Source organism: Populus trichocarpa, chromosome 2 (assembly GCF_000002775.5).
Source record: "Populus trichocarpa isolate Nisqually-1 chromosome 2, P.trichocarpa_v4.1, whole genome shotgun sequence".
Classification (NCBI taxonomy): Eukaryota; Viridiplantae; Streptophyta; class Magnoliopsida; order Malpighiales; family Salicaceae; genus Populus; species Populus trichocarpa.
In genome coordinates, this window is record NC_037286.2 from 1751488 (window position 1) to 1772260 (window position 20773).

Genomic DNA, 20773 nt, shown 5'->3' on the forward strand with positions numbered 1-20773 from the left:
TGACAAATTAGCTGAAGGTACCATGACGATTTGATGATGGAATTTCATTCTATATAAAGATTTTGGTACAAGCTGCCACTTAAATCATACAATACTCCTAGTCCTCCAAGCCTGATCAAGTGCCAACCCAGAAATATTGTTTTCGTGAAGAAAACAGAAAAGCCGTGGAGGCAATTGAAGACTGAAAATATAAAGCAATTAAAAAAACAAAGAAGGCAGATTACTGCAGTTAATGTATGAGATCGTACAGTTCTCTACATTGAGAGACCAAAATTTCCTATTGGAAACTGGACATTTGTGAGTCACGACTTGCGTGGTCTTCCTCTCTTACCAGCTTTTTCTTGAGACGAAACTGTGCTTTTATTTCCTGATAGAGGGCGGCCCCGCCCACGCCCTGTACTTTTTCCATCGGATGTTGATTTTTTTCCACCTTTACTTTGACCCCTGCCAGAAACTTTTCCACCCCGTTTGCTCTTCTTTTCTGTCTGGCCATTGACTTGATCTTCACTAGGCATCACTTTCGTCATCACCATTCTCTTCATCTTCTGATTCCGATGAATCTTTTGACTTCCTCTTTCTGGAGTTATCAGAAGCTTTGGCAGCACCCTTTTTCGCACTTTGCTTCACAAGGTTTTTACGCTCAGGCTCCCCACTGCCTGCAGATTAATAATAAATAACCAGGTCAAATTCCAACAGCTTATCATCACTGGTGGTGAGTCACACCTTCATTGATGTCTTTTGGTAAGCCATTTGCTTATCAGAAAAAAGAGACCAAAGATGTTTCAATCACTGAGGAGCTATAGAAACTGAAGCCCATACAGGGCAGAATTCTGGTTTCCAAAACTACTCATTGACATCTGCTCCTAACAGATGCAGAGGCCTTTTTTTTTCATTTTTCTTTTTTGAGAAAGAGGTAGAGGATTTACCAATGAGAAAATGAATCAATAAAAGTACATTTAACATTTAGCATGCCTTCACCAGAAGCTTTGCCATCATAGACATCAAGCTGTTAAGACCACAGGTGTAAGACATGAGTATTCCTGTAATCAGCACAAATCAAACAACACACAGACACACAATTATACCCTCTCACCCACACAGACATATACCCGCACACCAACTCCTATAATGCCGTATCTAAAGAACCACGAAATATCCAAAAAAACACACAAACTTCAGAGGGAGCCAATTGTCACTGCCCGGGATTCATGACTAAGATATCCAATACGGATACTCTGTGTTTTGGACATAAAAACAGTCCTGCAGTGACATTGTGACAATCACGGGAACCAATTTATCTTTTTAAGACAATTGCCTAAAAACATGAGCAGTTTGTAACTCCAAACATGCATCTTGTTTCCACTTTCCACCAAATAGACATTTTTTTTTTTTTTAGAAAACACAGTTATATTTTTGTTGCAACCATACGATGGTTTTATTTTATTGATGACATAAGAGAATGAGCAAACAACACTATCAAACCATACATTTGAAACAGAGACTGAATCACTGAACCTAATGGCACAGAAAGAGCACTCAGCTTGGAATCCCAGGCAGACTATAATTCTAATCTTATTACCTGATCAAGTCGATGACCAACATTCATTCTGTCAACTATGACCATGGAATGGCCCATGCCACATGCAACATGATTTCAATGGGTTTTGGTTTAGAATCAAAATCTATTTGACAAAATCATGATATTTTAGTGATAATTGTAGTAATTGGATGCTAGATTATAGATCCTTGTATGATTTCCAACATGTGTATGCCTTCGTTGTGATCAAATCTAGTCCGATTTGAAACCCACGTTGCTGGGTTCATTTTGGATGTTTTTCAGGTTCTTTATTTTTTTATGTTTGATCCATTTTGTTCAAGAATTTTTTAATATTTATGTTTTTTTTTGTGTTTAATCTTCTTCTTTTTTTGCTTTAGTTTTGTTTTTCGGATCAAACTAGAATTCTGGTTCGGTTTATGGTTGAATCAAAACTTTCGAGTTGACTAGGTCAGGTCAAGTAAAAAAAATGGATCAAAGGGTTTAATACCCTGTTTGGCTTGCCATAATTTTTGTTAAAGGGTTATTGGGTTTAAGAGTGTGTTTGGTAAACACTCTTTAAGCCTATTTTTTGTAGTTTTTTTACAGAGAAAAAATGAGTTTTTGCCGAACAAAGCCTAAAAAGTTTCTAAAAAAAATAAAAATACATTTTCTTTTTTTCTTGCATATGGAAAAAAATACTAAAGTTATTTAAGTATTTTTAAAAAAAAATCTAAAATACTTTGACATGTTTTTTTAAACAATATTGCATGGATTTTACAACAAGTTTGTAAATTTCTAAAAGATTTTGGCCTACATTTTAAAAATACCAAAATTTTTTATTTTTACTCTTTATATTTAATAAAAAGACAGCTTTTTTTATTGGCATTAGAACTGTTAGATTTTTAATCTGATAAGATAAGGACCTCCTTACTATGGATGACTTTTTTTTTAATTTATATCGGACAAATAAATAATACAGCTTAACTCAAGTAAGGTTTATTAGGGATACTAATACTTTTCTTTTACGCAATCAGTCTCTTTTCCTAGACTATGAGATCGGTTAGGATTCTTAGTGACTAAAATACTAAGTGGCGACTCTCCTTCTCTTTTTTTTACTGATAAATAACAAAAATTTATCATTTTCATCCAAATCATTCTCGACTATTCCAATCCAGAAATATAATTGTCGTGATGACGCACACGTGCAACAAAGATATGTATCAAACTTGGACATAATGAATTCATTATGAATTTATTTGACACCCATAGCATAAATTTATATTTGATATCCAGTTATGTTAAACAAAAAAATTCCTCTTATTCACTAATTGCCTATACAAATAATTATGAAATGTTAAGCAAATTGATTATGTAATGTTGTGTTGTGAAAAAAAAGAGGAGACACACACCTTTTCTTTATTTAAAATCGTAGGGGGGGAATATTTATGAAGTTCTTAGGGGACTAAATTATTTAACTTAATGTAGTTCTGCTCCTCGTGATGCATGGCGCCTCTGTGCGCAAACAAGGCGAGTTTTAGCCACATGCCAACCTCGCAGCAAAAGGTCCAAACTTTTGATACATTCATTATTGTCAATAATTACAAAATAACTGCCACAAAAATAAAGAAAATGTCGAAAGCGCGCAACATGTGGAAACCATCATGCAGCCATGCATGCCGTGTCAAAGAACTCTGCACCAAAAGTTGCTGTAATGTGCTGGGATGGTAGCTGCATGTTGAAGTCAGAAATGGCAGCAAGTCAGGTGATCAAAATTGTTGATAAAGAGAGGAGGTAGCTGCCATCCTTCCCCCAATCTTGCACTATAAATAGAGCTGTAATTGTGCAGCAAAAGGTACGCCAAGAGTGAGAGAAACAAGCAGCACAAGAGAGCCAATTGTGAGGAGAGAAATTTGCATAATAAGTGAGGTAGAGCATTTGTGTGTAAGAGAGTTGTGTAAACACCATTTGTAATTCTCCATATTTAAAATAGTGTTTTTCCGCTGCCGTGTGGAAGTAGGAGATTTGCCAAACCACATAAATTTATCTGTCTCTGTGTGTGAATTATTCTTTGAATTTCTAGGCATTTGTCATAGTGGGATTGGAATGTGATAGTTGTTTTTCAAAGTATGTTTGTGAAACATGGTTTGGGCACGTTCCCAAAGCACCTTAAACTTCTGCAGCGTAACAACAGTAAAATAAATCATAGAAGGTAAAGAAGAATACAAGTTTCTTATTAATTAATGGAAATAAAAACCTGAGAATCCCTTGAAAATTGATATATCAAGAGTCAGGGCTAGTTGGATCAATCTTTATATAAATATTACAATTGTATATATTGATTATTGAAACAAAATACAGCTAGTTCAGGGAAATTTCTTCCCTTGCTTATTCTCTCCTTTCTTCTATTATGAATACCATCACAGTCATGAACTTCTTAGTTCAGACAAACCCTACACACTCCCTGTTGCTAGATCAAAAGAACCAGTTGACCCACTCGAAAGATGCGCGAAAGCTAGCTAGCTGTTCGAAGTGAGATTTTAACTGACGACCAAGATACTGAAACAAAGTGAACGAGGATGTTAGCAGTTGTAGCATTGCTGTGTCGTCCTGCCTTTTTTATTTTTTTTTATAAGCAAACAAGATTAAGCCAAGAGATAGCAAAATAAGCAACCCGAAGGGTCACCATGAAAAACAGATACAGCAGAAAAAATGAAGGAACCCAAAGTCTATAGAAGAGTAATGTAATATAAATGAGATTTGTTTTTCATCTTGCTTCCCATGTTTTCATTTTTACTTATCTCCTTCAAATATTTCTAACAATATTCTGCAACTACCAAAGCGTCAACACTGAATTCAATGCTCTCATAGCTTATTTTCATGCATCCAAAATGAGAGATCTCCAATGTAGCTCTAGTAGTTCATCCCAGCACAAACATCATAGCATCAACGATATACACAAGACAATAACAAAAAAAATCCCCCGGTTGTCTAGAGGTGGCCATGGACATTTGGTCAAAAGAAACAGTACTTTCAGCCTCATCGGGAGGCATCCTTGGTAACCTTTCATGTCCTCTGAGGTTTGAAACCTTTTGAGGACTACTATCTCTCCCCCTTCCAATGGAGGAAGGTTGAGAAGCGCCTCTCTCGGATCGAAGGTGTATTCTTATGACCGAAGATCCTCGACTAGAGATTTCAGTTTCAGATCTGAAATTGAAATTCTATTTAGGAGACGTGATTTTCTTTTCTTTTCTGGAAGTCATTTTTAAAATGTTTAAGAAGTTTTTGAATAATAGGGAAAACAAATGAAGATTATTACGTTTACCTAAAGGAAAAACTCTTTTGCGAAGAGACTTGTTCTCGTATGCTTTCGTCTTAAGAATTCTAGAGGTTGGCAGTGTGGTTATGGTTGCTTTTAAAATAATTTTTCGTGTTGAAATGTATGTTAATGATGTTTTTTTATTTTTAAAAAATTATTTTTAACATCAGCACATTTAAACGATCCAAAACATACAAAAACATATTAAATTTTAATATAAAAAAATTAAATTTTTTAAAAATATAGTTTCCATCGCATTCCAGTCAATTTCGAAGGAAGGCAGACGAAAATTTTGGGAAAAGTTAAAAAATAGAACCGGAGAGAAAAGGGTTTATATACAAGCCACCGCCTTCTACTCCCGGCAATGAATGAAGAATAGGCGACATCACATAATAACTCTAGGAAGGCTAAACATCTACTACATTAATTACACATTGTCGAGTGGTCTTTTCAAAGAATTTGTTTCGCCTTCCTCAAGACACCTTTTCTAAGCAGCACTAGGTTCAGACACCTCTTTCCTATGGAAGACAAGATGCCACCTGACCAGTTGTCTCCCAAGATACATTTTAAATCTTTATGCATCATATGCTTAAAGAATTGGAGGGCAACTGATGAGTCAGTTGTTTTGACTCAATGTTTTTGCATTAAAAAAACTCAAAACAATGGGGCTGACAAATTATCACAGCCAATATACTTCGATACAATAGTTAATTGGACCCGAGTTAACATAGATTTGTCAATATATAGGATCCAATTCACTTTAATTCAGTTATTAGTTGAACCCAAAATAACATAAAACAGGTAAATTGTCAAACCCAATACTCTTAAATAACATGAGTTTGACAAGTTGTCAAACTCAATACACTTTGGTTCAACTGTCAGCTGAACCCAAGATAACTTAGGGCTGGCAAGTTGCCGAACCCAATACACTTAAGTTCAGACATCCACTAAACTCATGGTGTTATGATTTTTTATGAACATCCATGTCTTTTTCATCCGAGTTTGGCTAAATGCCAGGTTCAATTGGTTTTAAACATTTAGGACTATGGAGCTCTATTCTACATTAATAACATGACCTACTCAGGTTCAAAAAATTTCTCGAATACCTACCATATTTTCAATCTCATTAATTATATATAAGGAATATTTATCTCTTATTAATAATATATAAAAAAATTTATTTCTCATTAAATTCATAGGATCTTTAAATTTATTGATAGGGACTCTTTTTGCAGGTACTAAAGCCTATTAATTTGGTATTTCATGAACTAAGAAGAAAAGAACTAATTACATGAATATTTTAATTAACAACTATCTAAATCCTAAATTAATAACATGTTTTCTTGAACATTTGGGTCCTCAGAGAAACAACCAAGGAGTGTTATTTAGGTGGGTACGAAATACCAACCAAGACCTTAGTTTACGTGAGTGCTTGGGCTGTTGGTAGATTCTTGGGCAGTTCTATTGATCTGAAAGGAAATGATTTTGAGCTAAGACCATTTGGTGCTAGTCGAAGAATTTGTCCTGGGATATTGCCAATCTTCTTCATATATTTGTCTGGGAAATGCCATCTGTGGTGAATAGGGAAGATATATATAGACATTGATGATGTGCTCGTCAAGAAGAAAGAAGATTCAAATTAATGCTTTTAAGGAAATAATAATGTGGTTGATGATTTAACTATTGGTATTCAAACTTATCACCATCATTTTCAACCACCAACATCCATCACGCGTTGTTCTTTAAAGTCACATTTTGAACAGAAAGACCACCACCATCGATGTTTAAAGTCAACAAAAATGCCCCACTCAGCAAGAGCATAGATCCAAAACCCGACATATAGTTGCCAATCTTTTAACATCAACCATGATTATTAAACTCGGATAGGTCTAGCAAGTCGACTCGGGATCCGGTTGACTCTGCGGTTGGACTAGTCCGAGTAAGGCAAAAGACCGATCAAACCCGATCGACCCATGACCCGGGCAAACTCGAGCGAGACCTCTTTTTTTTTCAAATGTGTTTTTTTCTCCTAGACCCCTTTTTTTATATTTTTTTTAGTTGGTTATTAACTCTTTTCAAAGTTTACTATATAAATACTAGAAGAATGTTTTATTTTTTCAATGTAGGATTTGAAACCTTTTAGTATATATACTATATGTTCACAAGAAAAAAGTTATTTTTTCAATGTGGAATTTGAAGTCTTTTAGTGTATATATTATATGTTTATAAGAAGAAAATTATGTTTTTTCAATGTGGAATAAAAAACTTTTTGAAATACTCTTTTAAACTTTATTATTTACAACATATATAACCTATATATATTCACATGAATTGTTTTTTAATTTTTTTATCTGAAATATTAAAACTTCAAATATTTTTTTTTAATTTTTTCGGGTTGACCTGTGTAACCTTCGACCCGACTCCTTGACTGAGTCAACCCCATGATCGGATTTAATAACTATGACATCAACCTTGGTCCAAATTCAAAGTGTGTTTTTCTTGTAGTTGTCAGTCAAGTAGCTAAGTAATTGATACGGGTAAAATTTAGAGTTAATTTCTAATATAAAAAAAATATACAAGTATTGTAATATTATAAAAAAAAAATAATTGAAAAATAGAAAGTTGATACATGTATTTAATGGAATAAATAAAAAATAATATGAATCAATAAATTATAGAAAAAGTTGTCAACATTAACTAAATACTAAAATGAAAAGCTGAAAAATAAATACATATGAAGAAACTTGATTTCAAGAAGCTGAAAAATAGATGCATATAAAGAAACTTCATCTCATGTCGCAGGGCGCTCTTGAATTTTATTTTTTTTATTTAATTACATGGCAATAAAAAAGGATTTTTGTAAAAAAAATAATTAAAATATTATAAAAAAAAAAATTTTCTTATGAATGTATTATTTTTCAAAAACAAAATATATTGTTTTTGACAATGTTGTTTATTGCATAAAAAACTGAAATCAATTAAAATTAATATCCAAAAAAATAAATATTAAGAATAAGGAAAAAAAAGTAACCATTTCTTTAAAAAAAAACTTTGTACCTTATTAACGCATTTTTTTTTCTCATTTTTTTCTCATATATATTGTTTTTTTATACAAGAACTTATCTTAATAAAAAATTAAAAAAATAATGAATTGATAGTTTTGACGTGAATATATTAAAACATATAAGAATAATAAACTTAAAAAAATTTACATTACACCTTTTTTTAGCCATGTTGCTTATTGCATAACAGCTAAAAGCAATTAAAATTAATATCTAAAAAATTAATGATTTGAAATTAAAAAAAAAAAAAAAGAGTATCTCTTTAATCAAAACCTCTTTCCTGATGCATTTTTCTTCTTGATAAATTTATTTTTTATCAAAAGCATTGTTCTTTAAATAAAAACATCATAATCCTAAAAGCAGTTTTACTATAACAAAACTCAAAAAATAATGAATCTATAAATTAAATTTGACGCTAATGTATTAAAAATATAACAATACTAATTGTTAGAGAATAATATAAATCATATCCTGAGACCTCATCTAATAGCTTAAGCTTTTGGGTTGAGATGGTTCTTTGACATGGTATCAGAGCCTTGATGACCAAGCGGTCACGAGTTCGAATCTCATCATCCCCATTTATTTGATAAAAATTAAGCACAAGGTAAAGTAGACATATGCAAGTTTCAAGCTCAAAGGGCTTTCACTTGAGGGGTGTGTTAGAGAATAATATAAATCATATCCTGGGACCTCATCTAATAGCTTAAGCTTTTGGGTTGAGATGGTTCTTTGACACTAATTTTGAAAACGAAATATAGAAAAACTTACAATAACAAAATAAAAACTATATAAATATTTGATTTGCCTTAAGTATTCAAGTTTCATATTTAATTATTTCGAAAATAATTATTAATATTATCATAAAAGACACTAATATTATTTAACAATAATACCATAATTGGATAATTATATAAACATCATTTTAATAAATTTATTTATTAAAAAAACAATCTCATTACAAAATACAAAAACAGAATCAAGTAAAAAACTTAAAAGGTTAGAAGCACGTGTGCTTGAAATTTAAAGACTAAGAGTTTTTTTTTTCTTCCATAAAGGAAAATGACATGTAATCTATTTTTTTTTTTAAAAAAAAAATGGGCGATGAGTCGCCAACCTGAATAAACAACTCTTAGTTCGTTTATAACCAGAAAATTAGAATCAAAGTTTTTAGACTTAAAAGCCTAGATTTCAATCATTTTTCACCTAAAAAATCAAAAAATAATCACATGAACCTCTAAAACTCCATTTCTAATAGCAAAATACATTTTAATCAGTCTAAAAACTCAAAATCAAATCAAATAAAAATATACAGTGTCTTAATTGAAATAGCTATTAGAGCTTCTAAATTATTATCAATTTTAATAATAAATGGGTCTCTATGATAATTGTTTTTAATAAAATTATGTATTTTTAAAATAGAAGGTACAAAGATGATACATTACCAAAATTTTTATATTTACTGATAGAATTTTATGTCCATATTTATACTATCATTTTATCGGCAATGAATTTACCGACGGGATCATAGACAGAAATGTTTCGTCTGTAAAAATCTCTTTGGTAATTTTTTATCTATCGTTGAGTCCGTCTGTAATAAAAAATATTTATTACCGATGAATTTACTAACGGGAAAAGCACTCAAAAAAAATTGTATTTGCTATATTTTGTTAGTATTTCCCTCGAGAAGGTTGTCATATAACCGACATAAATACCGCAGGCAATTCCGTCGGTGATTATTTAAAAATATTTCAAAAAATTATTTAATAAAACTAGAAAATATATAATTAAATTAATATAAACCAACCCTCCATAATACTTAGGAATTGAATTGCTTGGAAAAAAGAAAAAGAAAATCAACTCAAACAAATTTGCAACAAATAAATAACACAAAAAAAAAAAAACAACAACAACAAATAAATAAATCAACTAAAAAAAATTTTCACCTAACCAAGAAAACCTATTTCAGAACCTATAATCTAGCAACAAATAAAATAATTTAATTGAAATTGAACCACAAAATTGAAAAACAAAATCCAACAAAATTGATATCATATGAAAAAAAATCCTACAACAACAATCATACAATTATTAAGAACATAAAATTTTAAAAATAAAATAAAATAACAAATATAATGCAAAAAAACATAAGAAAGAAAAGGAAAAAGAAAGAAAAATCTTACCTTAATGTAGTTGCGAGTGAAGCTGAAAAGAAAAAAAATTCATAAAGTATGTTAATTAAAAAAAAACTAAGAAGAAAAAATAAGAAGACTTACATATGCATGGAGGAGAAGAGAAGGAGTTAAGAAGAGAAGAGAAGAGAAAGAAAGAAAGGGATGGTGGTGTTTTTTACATAAGGAGAAGAGAGAAGAAGAAAAAGAAAAGAAGAGACGTGATTGTTGTGAAATGAGGGATTCTAGTTTTTTAATTGAGACATTTCACCGATAAGTTTACTGACGGATAATTAAATATTAATATTTTTAATCATTTCGCTGGTGATTCTGTTTGTAATTTTTAATTGAAATTTTCAATTTAATAAATAAAATTTAGAAACCCCACAAATATCACCGATGACTTTTCAATATGTCGGTGATTTTGTTTGTAATATTTAATTTAAATTTTTAATTTAATAAAAAATTTTCAAAAACCCCTCAAATATCACCGATGACTTTTCAATCCGTCAGTGATTTTGTTTGTAAAAAATAGTAATTAACAGTGCAATATTTAATTTTATAAATTATTTTAAATTAAAAAATTATAATAAAAAGAATAGGGAAAGAATTTTAAAGATAACAAACTTCAGGGGCTGATTTGATTTCTTGAAGGCTAGCATGAAAATCGAGTAGGAAAGAGGAAAAAATAAAAAAACAAAAGGCCACACACATCAAACCGATAACTATTTTGAGTCGCTTGTACGTAGAGGGGATGCCGAGACACTCTGGCCACTACCCCAGAAGTAAGGTTTTGGCCACCGGATAGTACCACACGTGTCATCTAAACCTGGCAGATATTATTAACGTGATTCCAGTTTTTTTTTAGTTTGCTCACCCTGTTGCCCCTAATTAATGATACCCAAATAACTATTAAATAACTAAATGTAAAAGATTAAAGAACCCCTATGTCAAAGACTAAAAAGTTCCTTGACTAAAATTTAATGTCTTTTTGCTTTCAAGAGTAATAAAATAATAACAAAGTTAAATGATTTTTCCAACTAAAGATAAAATAATAATTTAAATGTGGAAATACAGAGTAAAATATGAATGTGCATAACAAAGCTAAATGATTTTGCTTTCAAGAGTAATAAAATAATAACAAAGCTAAATGATTTTGCTTTCAAGAGTAATAAAATAATAACAAAGCTAAATGATTTTTCCAACTAAAGACAAAATAATAATTTAAATGTCGAAATACACAGTGAAATATGAATATGCATAATGAATCTGTGAGGTTGTTTTTTAGCTTTTGTTATGGTGATTGAAAGAACATAGATCCACAATGGCTTTATTCGACTTCCTAATTCTATCTGTCCCCATTTTCCTCTTGTTTCTTCTGATCAAGAGAAACAAAACCACTAAAAAAGCCTGTTTGCCTCCTGGTCCTGATGGTCTTCCCTTCATAGGTAACTTACACCAGCTTGGCAATTCCAACCTTCATCAGTATCTATGGAAACTCTCTCAAAAACATGGCCCCCTCGTGTACTTGAGGCTAGGTTTCAAGCCAGCCCTGATAGTCTCTTCAGCCAAAATGGCTAGAGAGATATTGAAAACTCATGACCTCGAATTTTGTAGCAGGCCTGCCTTGACGGTCATGAAAAAATTTTCCTACAATGGCTTAGACTTGGCTTTGGCACCATATGGAGCTTATTGGAGGGAGGTGAAAAAAATATGTGTCGTTCGTGTCTTTAGCTCAATTCGAGCACAAAGTTTCCGTCCCATTAGAGAAGATGAGGTTTCTCGTATGATTGAAAACATATCCAAATCAGCTCTTGCTTCTAAACCATTCAACTTGACTGAAGAATTGGTGTCTCTCACAAGCACAACAATATGCAGAGTTGCCTTTGGAAAAAGGTATGAAATTGGAGGAAGCGATAAAAATAGGTTCCTAGAGTTGCTTCACGAAATCCAGGCAATGGTTTCAAGCTTTTTCCTTTCGGATTATTTTCCTTGCTTGGGCTGGCTCGTCGATAAACTAACCGGACTGTCCTATCGTCTGGAAAAGAGTTTCAAAGAATTTGATGCTTTCTTCAAAGGAATCATTGATGATAAGCTTGATCCAAATAGGCCTAAGCCCGAGAGGGAGGATACTATACTTGACTTTTTGCTTCAGATATACAAGGATGGCTCATTTAAAGTTCAGCTAACCCTGGATCACATCAAAGCAATTCTAATGGTAATCTAATAAGTTCTAAACTCAAGTAATTTCATCTTGTATTCAATGTTCATTACTTTTTTTTATTCTCAATTCCAAGTGATGAGTGTTATACAGTACAATGTTCGAATTTCTAAGTCCTAGATTTAGATTCAATTTAAATTTAAATGAGGGAGAGAATATTTTTGTGAGGTAAAAAAATAATAATCCGTTAATGTGTACCCTAAAAACCAAGTAGACCGCCAAAAAGAAACTCGAGCTTGTACTAACTTGGTTAGGCCTACTAAGTTGATTTAAGATCTGGTTAAGTTGAATTTTAAAAAAATCGAGTGATAGTTGACTTGGTCAAATTAAATTATTTGGCAATTTAAATTAGAATTCGATCAAACTTGTTAAGGTATATTAAACTTCAAATAATTAAAAATAATATTATTTTAATTGATTAAACCGAGGCAGTTTTAATAATCTTGTGTACAGTTAGTTTCTCAGTAAATAATACAGAAAGAAATAATATATATATTTGTAGTATTATTCTCAATTTAACTTTCTTTTGCGTCCTTGCAGGACATATTTCTTGCGGGGACAGACACAAGTGCAGTTACTATGAATTGGGCCATGACCTTTCTAATGAAGAATCCTAAAGCAATGCGAAAAGCTCAAGAAGAAGTTAGAAATTTATTTGGAAATAAAGGTTTTGTGCATGAAGATGATGTTCAACAATTGCCTTACCTGAAAGCTGTGGTTAAAGAGACCATGAGATTGCAACCAACAGCACCACTACTAATCCCAAGAGAAACAACCAAGGAGTGTTGCGTAGGTGGGTACGAAATACCAGCCAAGACCTTGGTTTACGTGAGTGCTTGGGCTGTTGGAAGGGACCCGGAAGCTTGGGAGAACCCATATGAGTTCAATCCTGATAGATTCTTGGGCAGTTCCATTGATCTGAAAGGAAATGATTTTGAGCTTATACCATTTGGTGCTGGTCGAAGAATTTGTCCTGGGATATTTATTGCACTCGCCACTGTGGAGCTTTCACTTGCGAATCTTCTTCATAAATTTGACTGGGAAATGCCATCTGGGGTGGAAGATATAGACATGGATGATGTGCTACCCGGTCTTGTTCCTCATATGAGGGATGCTCTCTGCCTTGTGCCTAAGCTTGTGTGTGATGGGGAAATAGGGCATAAAGGCACCGCAGCTCATGATTATTAGCTACAATAAAGAATGGAGCATAATACAGACATGTATTAATGAAAGATCCATTATTAGATCAAGTATGGCAATATTTGTATTGATCGTGCACTATCGTTTTTTATGATACATTAAAAAGCATTACGGCTTGTATTTAATTAAGATCTATATCTTGGATGGCATATATTCGTTGCTGTATCGTACTGCCTTTCCAGCTAATGCACATAGATCAATTGAAGAAATAGACTAGCAAATTAGCTGAAGGTACCTCGACGATTTGATGATGGAATTTCATTCTATATAAAGATTTTGGTACAAGCTGCCACTCAAATCATACAATTCTCCTAGTCCTCCAAGCCTGATCAAGTGCCAACCCGGAAAAATTGTTTTCGTGAAGAAAACAGAAAAGCCGTGGAGGCAATTGAAGACTGAAAATATAAAGCAATTAAAAAAACAAAGAAGGCAGATTACAGCAGTTAATGTATGAGATCGTACAGTTCTCTACATTGAGAGACCAAAATTTCCTATTGGAAACTGGACATTTGTGAGTCACGACTTGCGTGGTCTTCCTCTCTTACCAGCTTTTTCTTGAGACGAAACTGTGCTTTTATTTCCTGATAGAGGGCGGCCCCGCCCACGCCCTGTACTTTTTCCATCGGATGTTGATTTTTTTCCACCTTTACTTTGACCCCTGCCAGAAACTTTTCCACCCCGTTTGCTCTTCTTTTCTGTCTGGCCATTGACTTGATCTTCACTGGCATCACTTTCGTCATCACCATTCTCTTCATCTTCTGATTCCGATGAATCTTTTGACTTCCTCTTTCTGGAGTTATCAGAAGCTTTGGCAGCACCCTTTTTCGCACTTTGCTTCACAGGGTTTTTACGCTCAGGCTCCCCACTGCCTGCAGAATAATAATAAATAACCAGGTCAAATTCCAACAGCTCATCATCACTGGTGAGTCACACCTTCATTGATGTCTTTTGGAAAGCCTTTTGCTTATCAGAAAAAAGAGACCAGAGATGTTTCAATCACTGAGGAGCTATATAAACTGCTCATAAGTAAGCCCATACAGGGCAGAATTCTGGTTTCCAAAACTACTTATTGACATCTGCTCCTAACAGATGCAGAGGCTTTTTTTTCATTTTTCTTTTTTGAGAAAGAGGTAGAGGATTTACCAATGAGAAAATGAATCAATAAAAGTACATTTAGCATTTAGCATACCTTCACCAGAAGCTTTGCCATCATAGACATCAAGCTGTTAAGACCACAGGTGTTAGACATGAGTATTCCTGTACAAATCAAACAGCACACAGACACACACTTATACCCTCTCACCCGCACAGACATATACCCGCACACCAACTCCTATAACATATCTAAAGAACCACAAAATATCCAACAAAACACAGAAACTTTAGAGGGAGCCAATTGTCACTGCCCGGGATTCATGACTAAGATATCCAATACAGATACTCTATGTTGGACATAAAAACAGTCCTGCAGTGACATTGTGACAATCACGGGAACCAATTTATCTTTTTAAGACAATTGCCTAAAAACATGAGCAGTTTGTAACTCCAAACATGCATCTTGTTTCCACTTTCCACCAAATAGACTTTTTTTTTTGTTTTTGTTTTAGAAAACACAGTTATATTTTTGTTGCATCCATACAATGGGTTTATTTTATTGATGACATAAGAGAATGAGCAAACAACATTATCAAACCATAAATTTGAAACCAGAGACTGAATCACTGAACCTAATGGCACAGAAAGAGCACTCAGCTCGCAATCGCAGGCAGACTATAATTCTAAACTTATTACCTGATCAAGTTGATCACCAACATTCATTCTGTCAACTATGACCATGGAATGGCCCATGCCACACGCAACACTAGAAGGCAAAAAATTTCATTGTCAAGTCCAGAGGAACAATTGAAGCATATATCGTTAATCTATGCACATATATAATAATGATAATAATTACAATAATAATAATTAGCTCACCCAATAACATGCATGCCCTCCAGAATATCCACCTTCTTGGGCACTGCCGAAGACCTGAAATGCAGGAATAAATATAAAGTGAAATGTAATGATAAGATGAAGGACCAAAGAAATGTTGAGTGTTTAAAAATACATACTTTTGACCACTAGGGCCATATCCCAGTTCTCCATTTTGAGCATGACCCCAACTAATGCAGGAGTTATCAGCACCAACAAAATGATGCATGTTTCCTGAATCCATGCAACGTAAATTCCAACCACTGTATGCAAAAAGACAATAAAAATTGGATGTATACTTGTTATTTATCGATCAAAACCAGTTTATTGGAGAAATGAAAGATCCAAAACTTTGTATAAGCCATTATATCAAATATTCAAATACACAAGGGATTCACAAGTTAACCAACATTAGTATTTTTAAGTATATTATTGTGCAGGCATTGCTAAATCAAATATGATAAGAACACAGAACAGCAATCATGAAGAATATTTGTTTTATAATCAGATAACCAGAAAGAACGATGTCAAACACGTGGCAATGTCTTTACGAAACAACAGAATAGGATTCGCAAAGGAAAGTGGGGTTTCAATGACAAAACAAAAGAATTAAATCATAATAAATCAAAAGTTAAAAATAATAACAGTAATATAACAATGACATGGAGAACAACCTTAAATCCATGAGAGGTTTAGGATACATCCAGTCATCGCCAGTATTTTTTATTTTTCCCCACATATACAACTGTCCACCTCCTGGAAATTGGAATACAATCAAATATCTGGAATGAAAATTTACAAACACAAGCAGGCTGTGAATAGTTTGAAAAGCTTAGTAAGGTGTAAATTTATATAGTAAATCAAATTTTATGGTCCTGTGGAGTTCTCTGGTAATATATAAACCTAGATTTACCTGCAAGCCATTCTAAAACTTTCATCGAATTGATGAATCATTGAATAATGCACTAAGACATCATAAAAGCATCTCCATTCAAAAGTAATGATATAATCCTGATTGCCATTTTCTAGATCATGTATCCATCTTCTAAATATGCATCGAGCAACTTCGTGATCACCATTTTTTGGGATGGCATTTAGTCTTAATAACAGTCATAACAGTAAGTGATGCAATCAAGAAAAGAAGAAATTTAGGGGCTTTTTTGACAATTTATTGGGTCCTTTAGTTGGTCCAGTCTATGGTTTGTAGCGTCCCTTGAAAAAGAATTCGGTAAAACATGCCAGTCACTAACATATGATACCTGCAGTACATGCAGAATTCACAGAACCAGCTGAAATAACTGCATCAGGAGGCAGAACATTGTGCTTTGAGAAGACATCCACACGCCGAGGGACCCATTCATCCTTCTGCTCTCTATGTCCAAGCCTAAAAAGCAAAATCATGGAATTACAAATGTGAAATAGCAAAGAAGATACTGTGGTGTATAAGATTTCAAAATCTTCAACATCGATGTCCAAAATGCTTCAGTCGTCCACAGCAGCACGACTCACAGAGACCAATGTCAAAGACAGCACAAACCTTCCATAACCGCCAAAGCCCCACCTAAACATACCAACAGAAACAATTTGCAAGTATAAGTGAATTTCAGATACATGGGAACAAAATGAAGTATATATAGTGGATCAAGCAGGAACATGCTTACGTGTAAACATAACCATTTGAATCCACAGCCACTGGATACCCATAATGAATTGGTCAATGCAACAAACAACGGCAGGAAGTATGTCAGTGACGGCATGACAAAAATTGAGAAATAGGAGGAGAATGCATTGCATAATAACCTGTATGATTTGTTCCGCATGCAACTTTCACAATGGTTTCTCTCGCAAGAGCAGTTAATGCTCTTGGGCGAGGTTGGGCTTCATATGCTAGCCGGACTGAGCTGTCTTTTGTGTTGTACTGCAAAAAGTCACATTAAAATCTGTGACTAGAAGCAAGTCATGATATGACAAGGTGTATCTGCCTGACAAGTACAAGTTAGTTGATTTACAAAGACATGAACTAGAGTCCATGTATTTTGTAAGCTCCCAAAACATTTAAACGCATCTCTAACCAACTACATCAATCAGACATGCCACTTAATGTAAAAGGACTAAATAAATTTCATGGACTGCTGTGAAGCAGGAATTCTGCTAAACAACTGCCATCTCAGAATATGACAAACCGGACACAGGCAAACACATACTAATTTGAAAACGTTTAGGAGATTCAATTCAATGGCAGAAATTCAATGGCAATGCAAACAGGTCTGAAGATTTGATCTCTAAAATCACTATCAGATGGTGCCATGCACCTCTATTATTTCCTCAAGTACCCAAGCATGAAATCAATACGACTAACACACACAAAGGAGCCGTACAAAACTGTTATATACCTTATTGTGGCTAATGAGATCAGTTACAGACCACAGAACGTAGTGACTGTCCAGGATTATTCAACATTAATGAAATCCTCGGAAAATACAAGGAAAGATCTGCTTCCAACATACCTCGTTGTCAGTTCCATGTCCAAGTTGACCATACTGTGGAAGGCCTGCAGATCTAGAAACCAAAAGAACAGTTACACAAATCAGCAATTAACCTGAGTAAAATGAGAACGATTAGCCATGAAGTTGTTCAGCAGTACAACCAAGAAAAACATAACTCAAACATATCCACAAACCATACAATATAGAAGCTCCTTCAACAGAGGATAACCACACCGTGAAGTCAGCGCCACAAGCAGTAGTTTTGACATCAGAAACGAGACAGCGAACAGGAGATGACTCAATTTCTACAAATAAGTAGAGAAAAAGCGTAATCTAGGAGGTTGATATCTAAAATTGAACATATTAGATGACACACAGCAAACACTCTATATCCAATTAACAATTTTAAATAAAATAAGCAACTCATATTAACAAAATTCCCTTTTTCCTCTCACTTCAAAAAAAAAAATACAAAGCTAGTCAAGAAAAGAAACAAATATTTCACACCTTTCAATGAGAATATCGAAAATGATTTGAACGTGTATGGAATTTGATGCAAACTTCCTCATCAAAGTATCTAATCTATGAAATTTCATTCAACACGATCTAGAAGAGGATGGATTTACCATTTCTTGCTGAGCCAGAGCCCAGCTGCCCATGTTTATTCCAGCCAAATGCAAGCGATAAACCATCTTCAGTAACCACTACTGTATGGCTCCTACCAGCTCCAGCCTTGATGAGTTTATACCTTCAGAGAAAAACCAGCAAGGGTTAGTTGAAATATTTATCAACATTTCTTTGAAGAGCAAAACAGTGATTTCTTCGAATCTCTCAGGATAAAAGCTCACAATAATCACTTAGTCCAAATTATCAGACCTGGTCCATTTTTATAAAAGACAAAATACAAAGAACAAAATGAAATATTAGAAAGATGGAAATCCAGGAGCCCAAGTGAATTTTCAAAGAAACAGGGTGGTCAAATATCACTTACCGAGTGGTGACTTAAAATTCTATAAACACTTCAATTCAAAATAGCAACAAGGCTCAAAACTGCCAACCAGGTTACTGGATCAGGGTAACAAATTCAGCCAAGTTTTGAATTAGTGCAAGGTAAACAACAAGCTTCTTTAAAGAACAAGACCTTCTTACAATAATCACCTATTCCCAAATCACTCAGCCTAATTCAGAAGTCACAAATTTAAATTTAGAAAATGAGTGGATCAGACCTAATTGTCTGGTAACATCTTCTTCCCCTGGTCAATGTCTTGATAACTTGCGATGGATTCAAAAAACTCTTTCAAAATAGCACTAACCATTCCCTCATGCTATAACTAACAGGTTCACACATATCTTCGAGCCTTTCTTCAAAACTGTGAGTTTTACATAAGCATGGCTAAAATTATTTTGCATCGACAAAATTTCTTAAGAGATTTCTTAAGAAATGACAAACAAGCATGACCAGTCAATACTCTCATAACAATTTCATACAGAACAAGGTCTAGAAGCACTTGTTGCTTGATGATGTCATGTTTTTGGACTCCACAATCACGCCCAGCACCAAAGACACGAGGACTCTGGCTAAACTTCATCAGAACTCAGAAATCTTTCCAATGTTGCTCCGTACAAAACCGATCTCTGCTTCTATAATGCCTAGTAACTCAGCAAAAGACCCTAAAACTCCTCGATATACTTCCACTCATGCTAATTGAACGCCTAATACACTGAGACCTAAAAGATTTACACAACCTTTACATTCAATGCACAGAAAAGCATGCCAGTTAGAAGTCCACCGAAAGATACAAAACAACTATCCTTTCTACATGTATATTAGAATAAACCAATCAAATATAATAGCATTGACTCCGGTAACTTACTTGGAAAGTTCAGAAACGACTGTTGGCCTATCGCGCTGAATCGTGTCTCCATGACCCAGTTGCCCCCTCTGTAAACACAGGCTAAGATTCATTAGTTTGTTGACATTAACACAGACTTGCTAAATTTACTAAACAGCTTCAGAAATGAGTTAGGCTCGTGCCTCATTGCGTCCCCATGTGTAGCAACGCCCTTCAACATCCAATGCTACACAGTGACACGACGCTACACCAAAAAGTAACACAGTAATATAATCAAATAAACGGTGCTAATCTATATGTGCTATGCGTGTTAAATAAAAAATTGGGGAAATGGTATGCACCGGAACCGGAGGCAACGAAGCGGATATTGACACCAACAAGAGGACGGAGCCGAGTAGGTGAGACTAAGTTGCCTTCCTGTGCGCCTTTCTTGCGGCCAATAATATCCCAACACGTGGCGCCACAGAACAATAGCTCCCCTCCTTTCTCCTCTGCCTTCTTCTCCTCTTCTGCCTTCTTCTCCGCTTCGACAGTCGACATTTCCGGTGAGCTTGAAAAGGAGTTGGTACTAAAAGGAGCAGATCTAACGGTTAGTATTTGAAATGGAGAATGGCGAACGGATGTGAAATTGGCGGGAAAGAGGGGTAACGGCTACTTGGAGAGATCGGAGCGATTAGGGTATAGAGGCTTGCGAGTGAAAGAGAAGCAGAGTAGGGGAACCCTAATTTTCAAAATGGACGCATGAGAGATGAAAGATTTAAGGGATAAAAGGGGATTATTTGGTTCTCCCAAGAAGAGCTACTTTTTATTAATATAAGAAGTTTAGTTAGTGTGGAGATGGAGTGTTGTTTTAGGTTGTGATTGGGAGCGTTGTCCAATTGTGTTCGTGAAAAAAATTAAAAAGAATATATTATAAATTAATATTTTTTAATTATTTTAATACTTAAAAATAATTTTTT

General features: G+C 34.0%; 2 protein-coding genes across 6 annotated transcripts in view; one reads left to right on the forward strand and one right to left on the reverse strand.

The window, feature by feature from the left end:
• LOC7490667 (cytochrome P450 83B1) overlaps positions 1–13655 on the forward strand; it is a 58172-nt gene extending 44517 nt beyond the window's left edge. Inside the window, exons 1-2 of one of the 3 annotated variants that reach the window (XM_024596159.2) lie at positions 11342–12301; positions 12845–13655. In XM_024596159.2, coding sequence (XP_024451927.2) covers positions 11408–12301; positions 12845–13492 — 1542 coding nt within the window. In that variant the 5' untranslated portion in view covers positions 11342–11407 and the 3' untranslated portion in view covers positions 13493–13655. Of the gene's footprint in view, positions 1–11341; positions 12302–12844 lie in introns of those variants that run through there. The other 2 variants (XM_052450599.1, XM_052450598.1) reach the window with 2 other exon arrangements.
• LOC7490668 (uncharacterized) lies at positions 432–20630 on the reverse strand. 3 transcript variants are annotated; one of them, XM_052450593.1, is made up of 16 exons: positions 20156–20630; positions 19997–20058; positions 19836–19903; positions 18588–18709; positions 18161–18266; positions 17983–18034; positions 17276–17393; positions 17137–17167; positions 17013–17036; positions 16735–16859; positions 16150–16231; positions 15616–15738; positions 15479–15532; positions 15296–15365; positions 14694–14727; positions 432–656 (listed from the first exon to the last, which is right to left on the reverse strand). In XM_052450593.1, the coding sequence occupies exons 1-16, from the start codon at positions 20352–20354 to the stop codon at positions 508–510; spliced, it is 1419 nt and encodes a 472-aa protein (XP_052306553.1). In that variant the 5' UTR covers positions 20355–20630; the 3' UTR covers positions 432–507. The 3 variants fall into 3 exon arrangements, with proteins under 3 accessions (XP_052306553.1, XP_052306554.1, XP_024450915.1); XM_024595147.2 differs by lacking the exon at positions 432–656 and adding an exon at positions 13748–14373 and having other exon boundaries at positions 20156–20626; XM_052450594.1 differs by lacking the exons at positions 432–656; positions 14694–14727 and adding an exon at positions 908–1006.
• Positions 20631–20773: the final 143 nt, after the last annotated feature.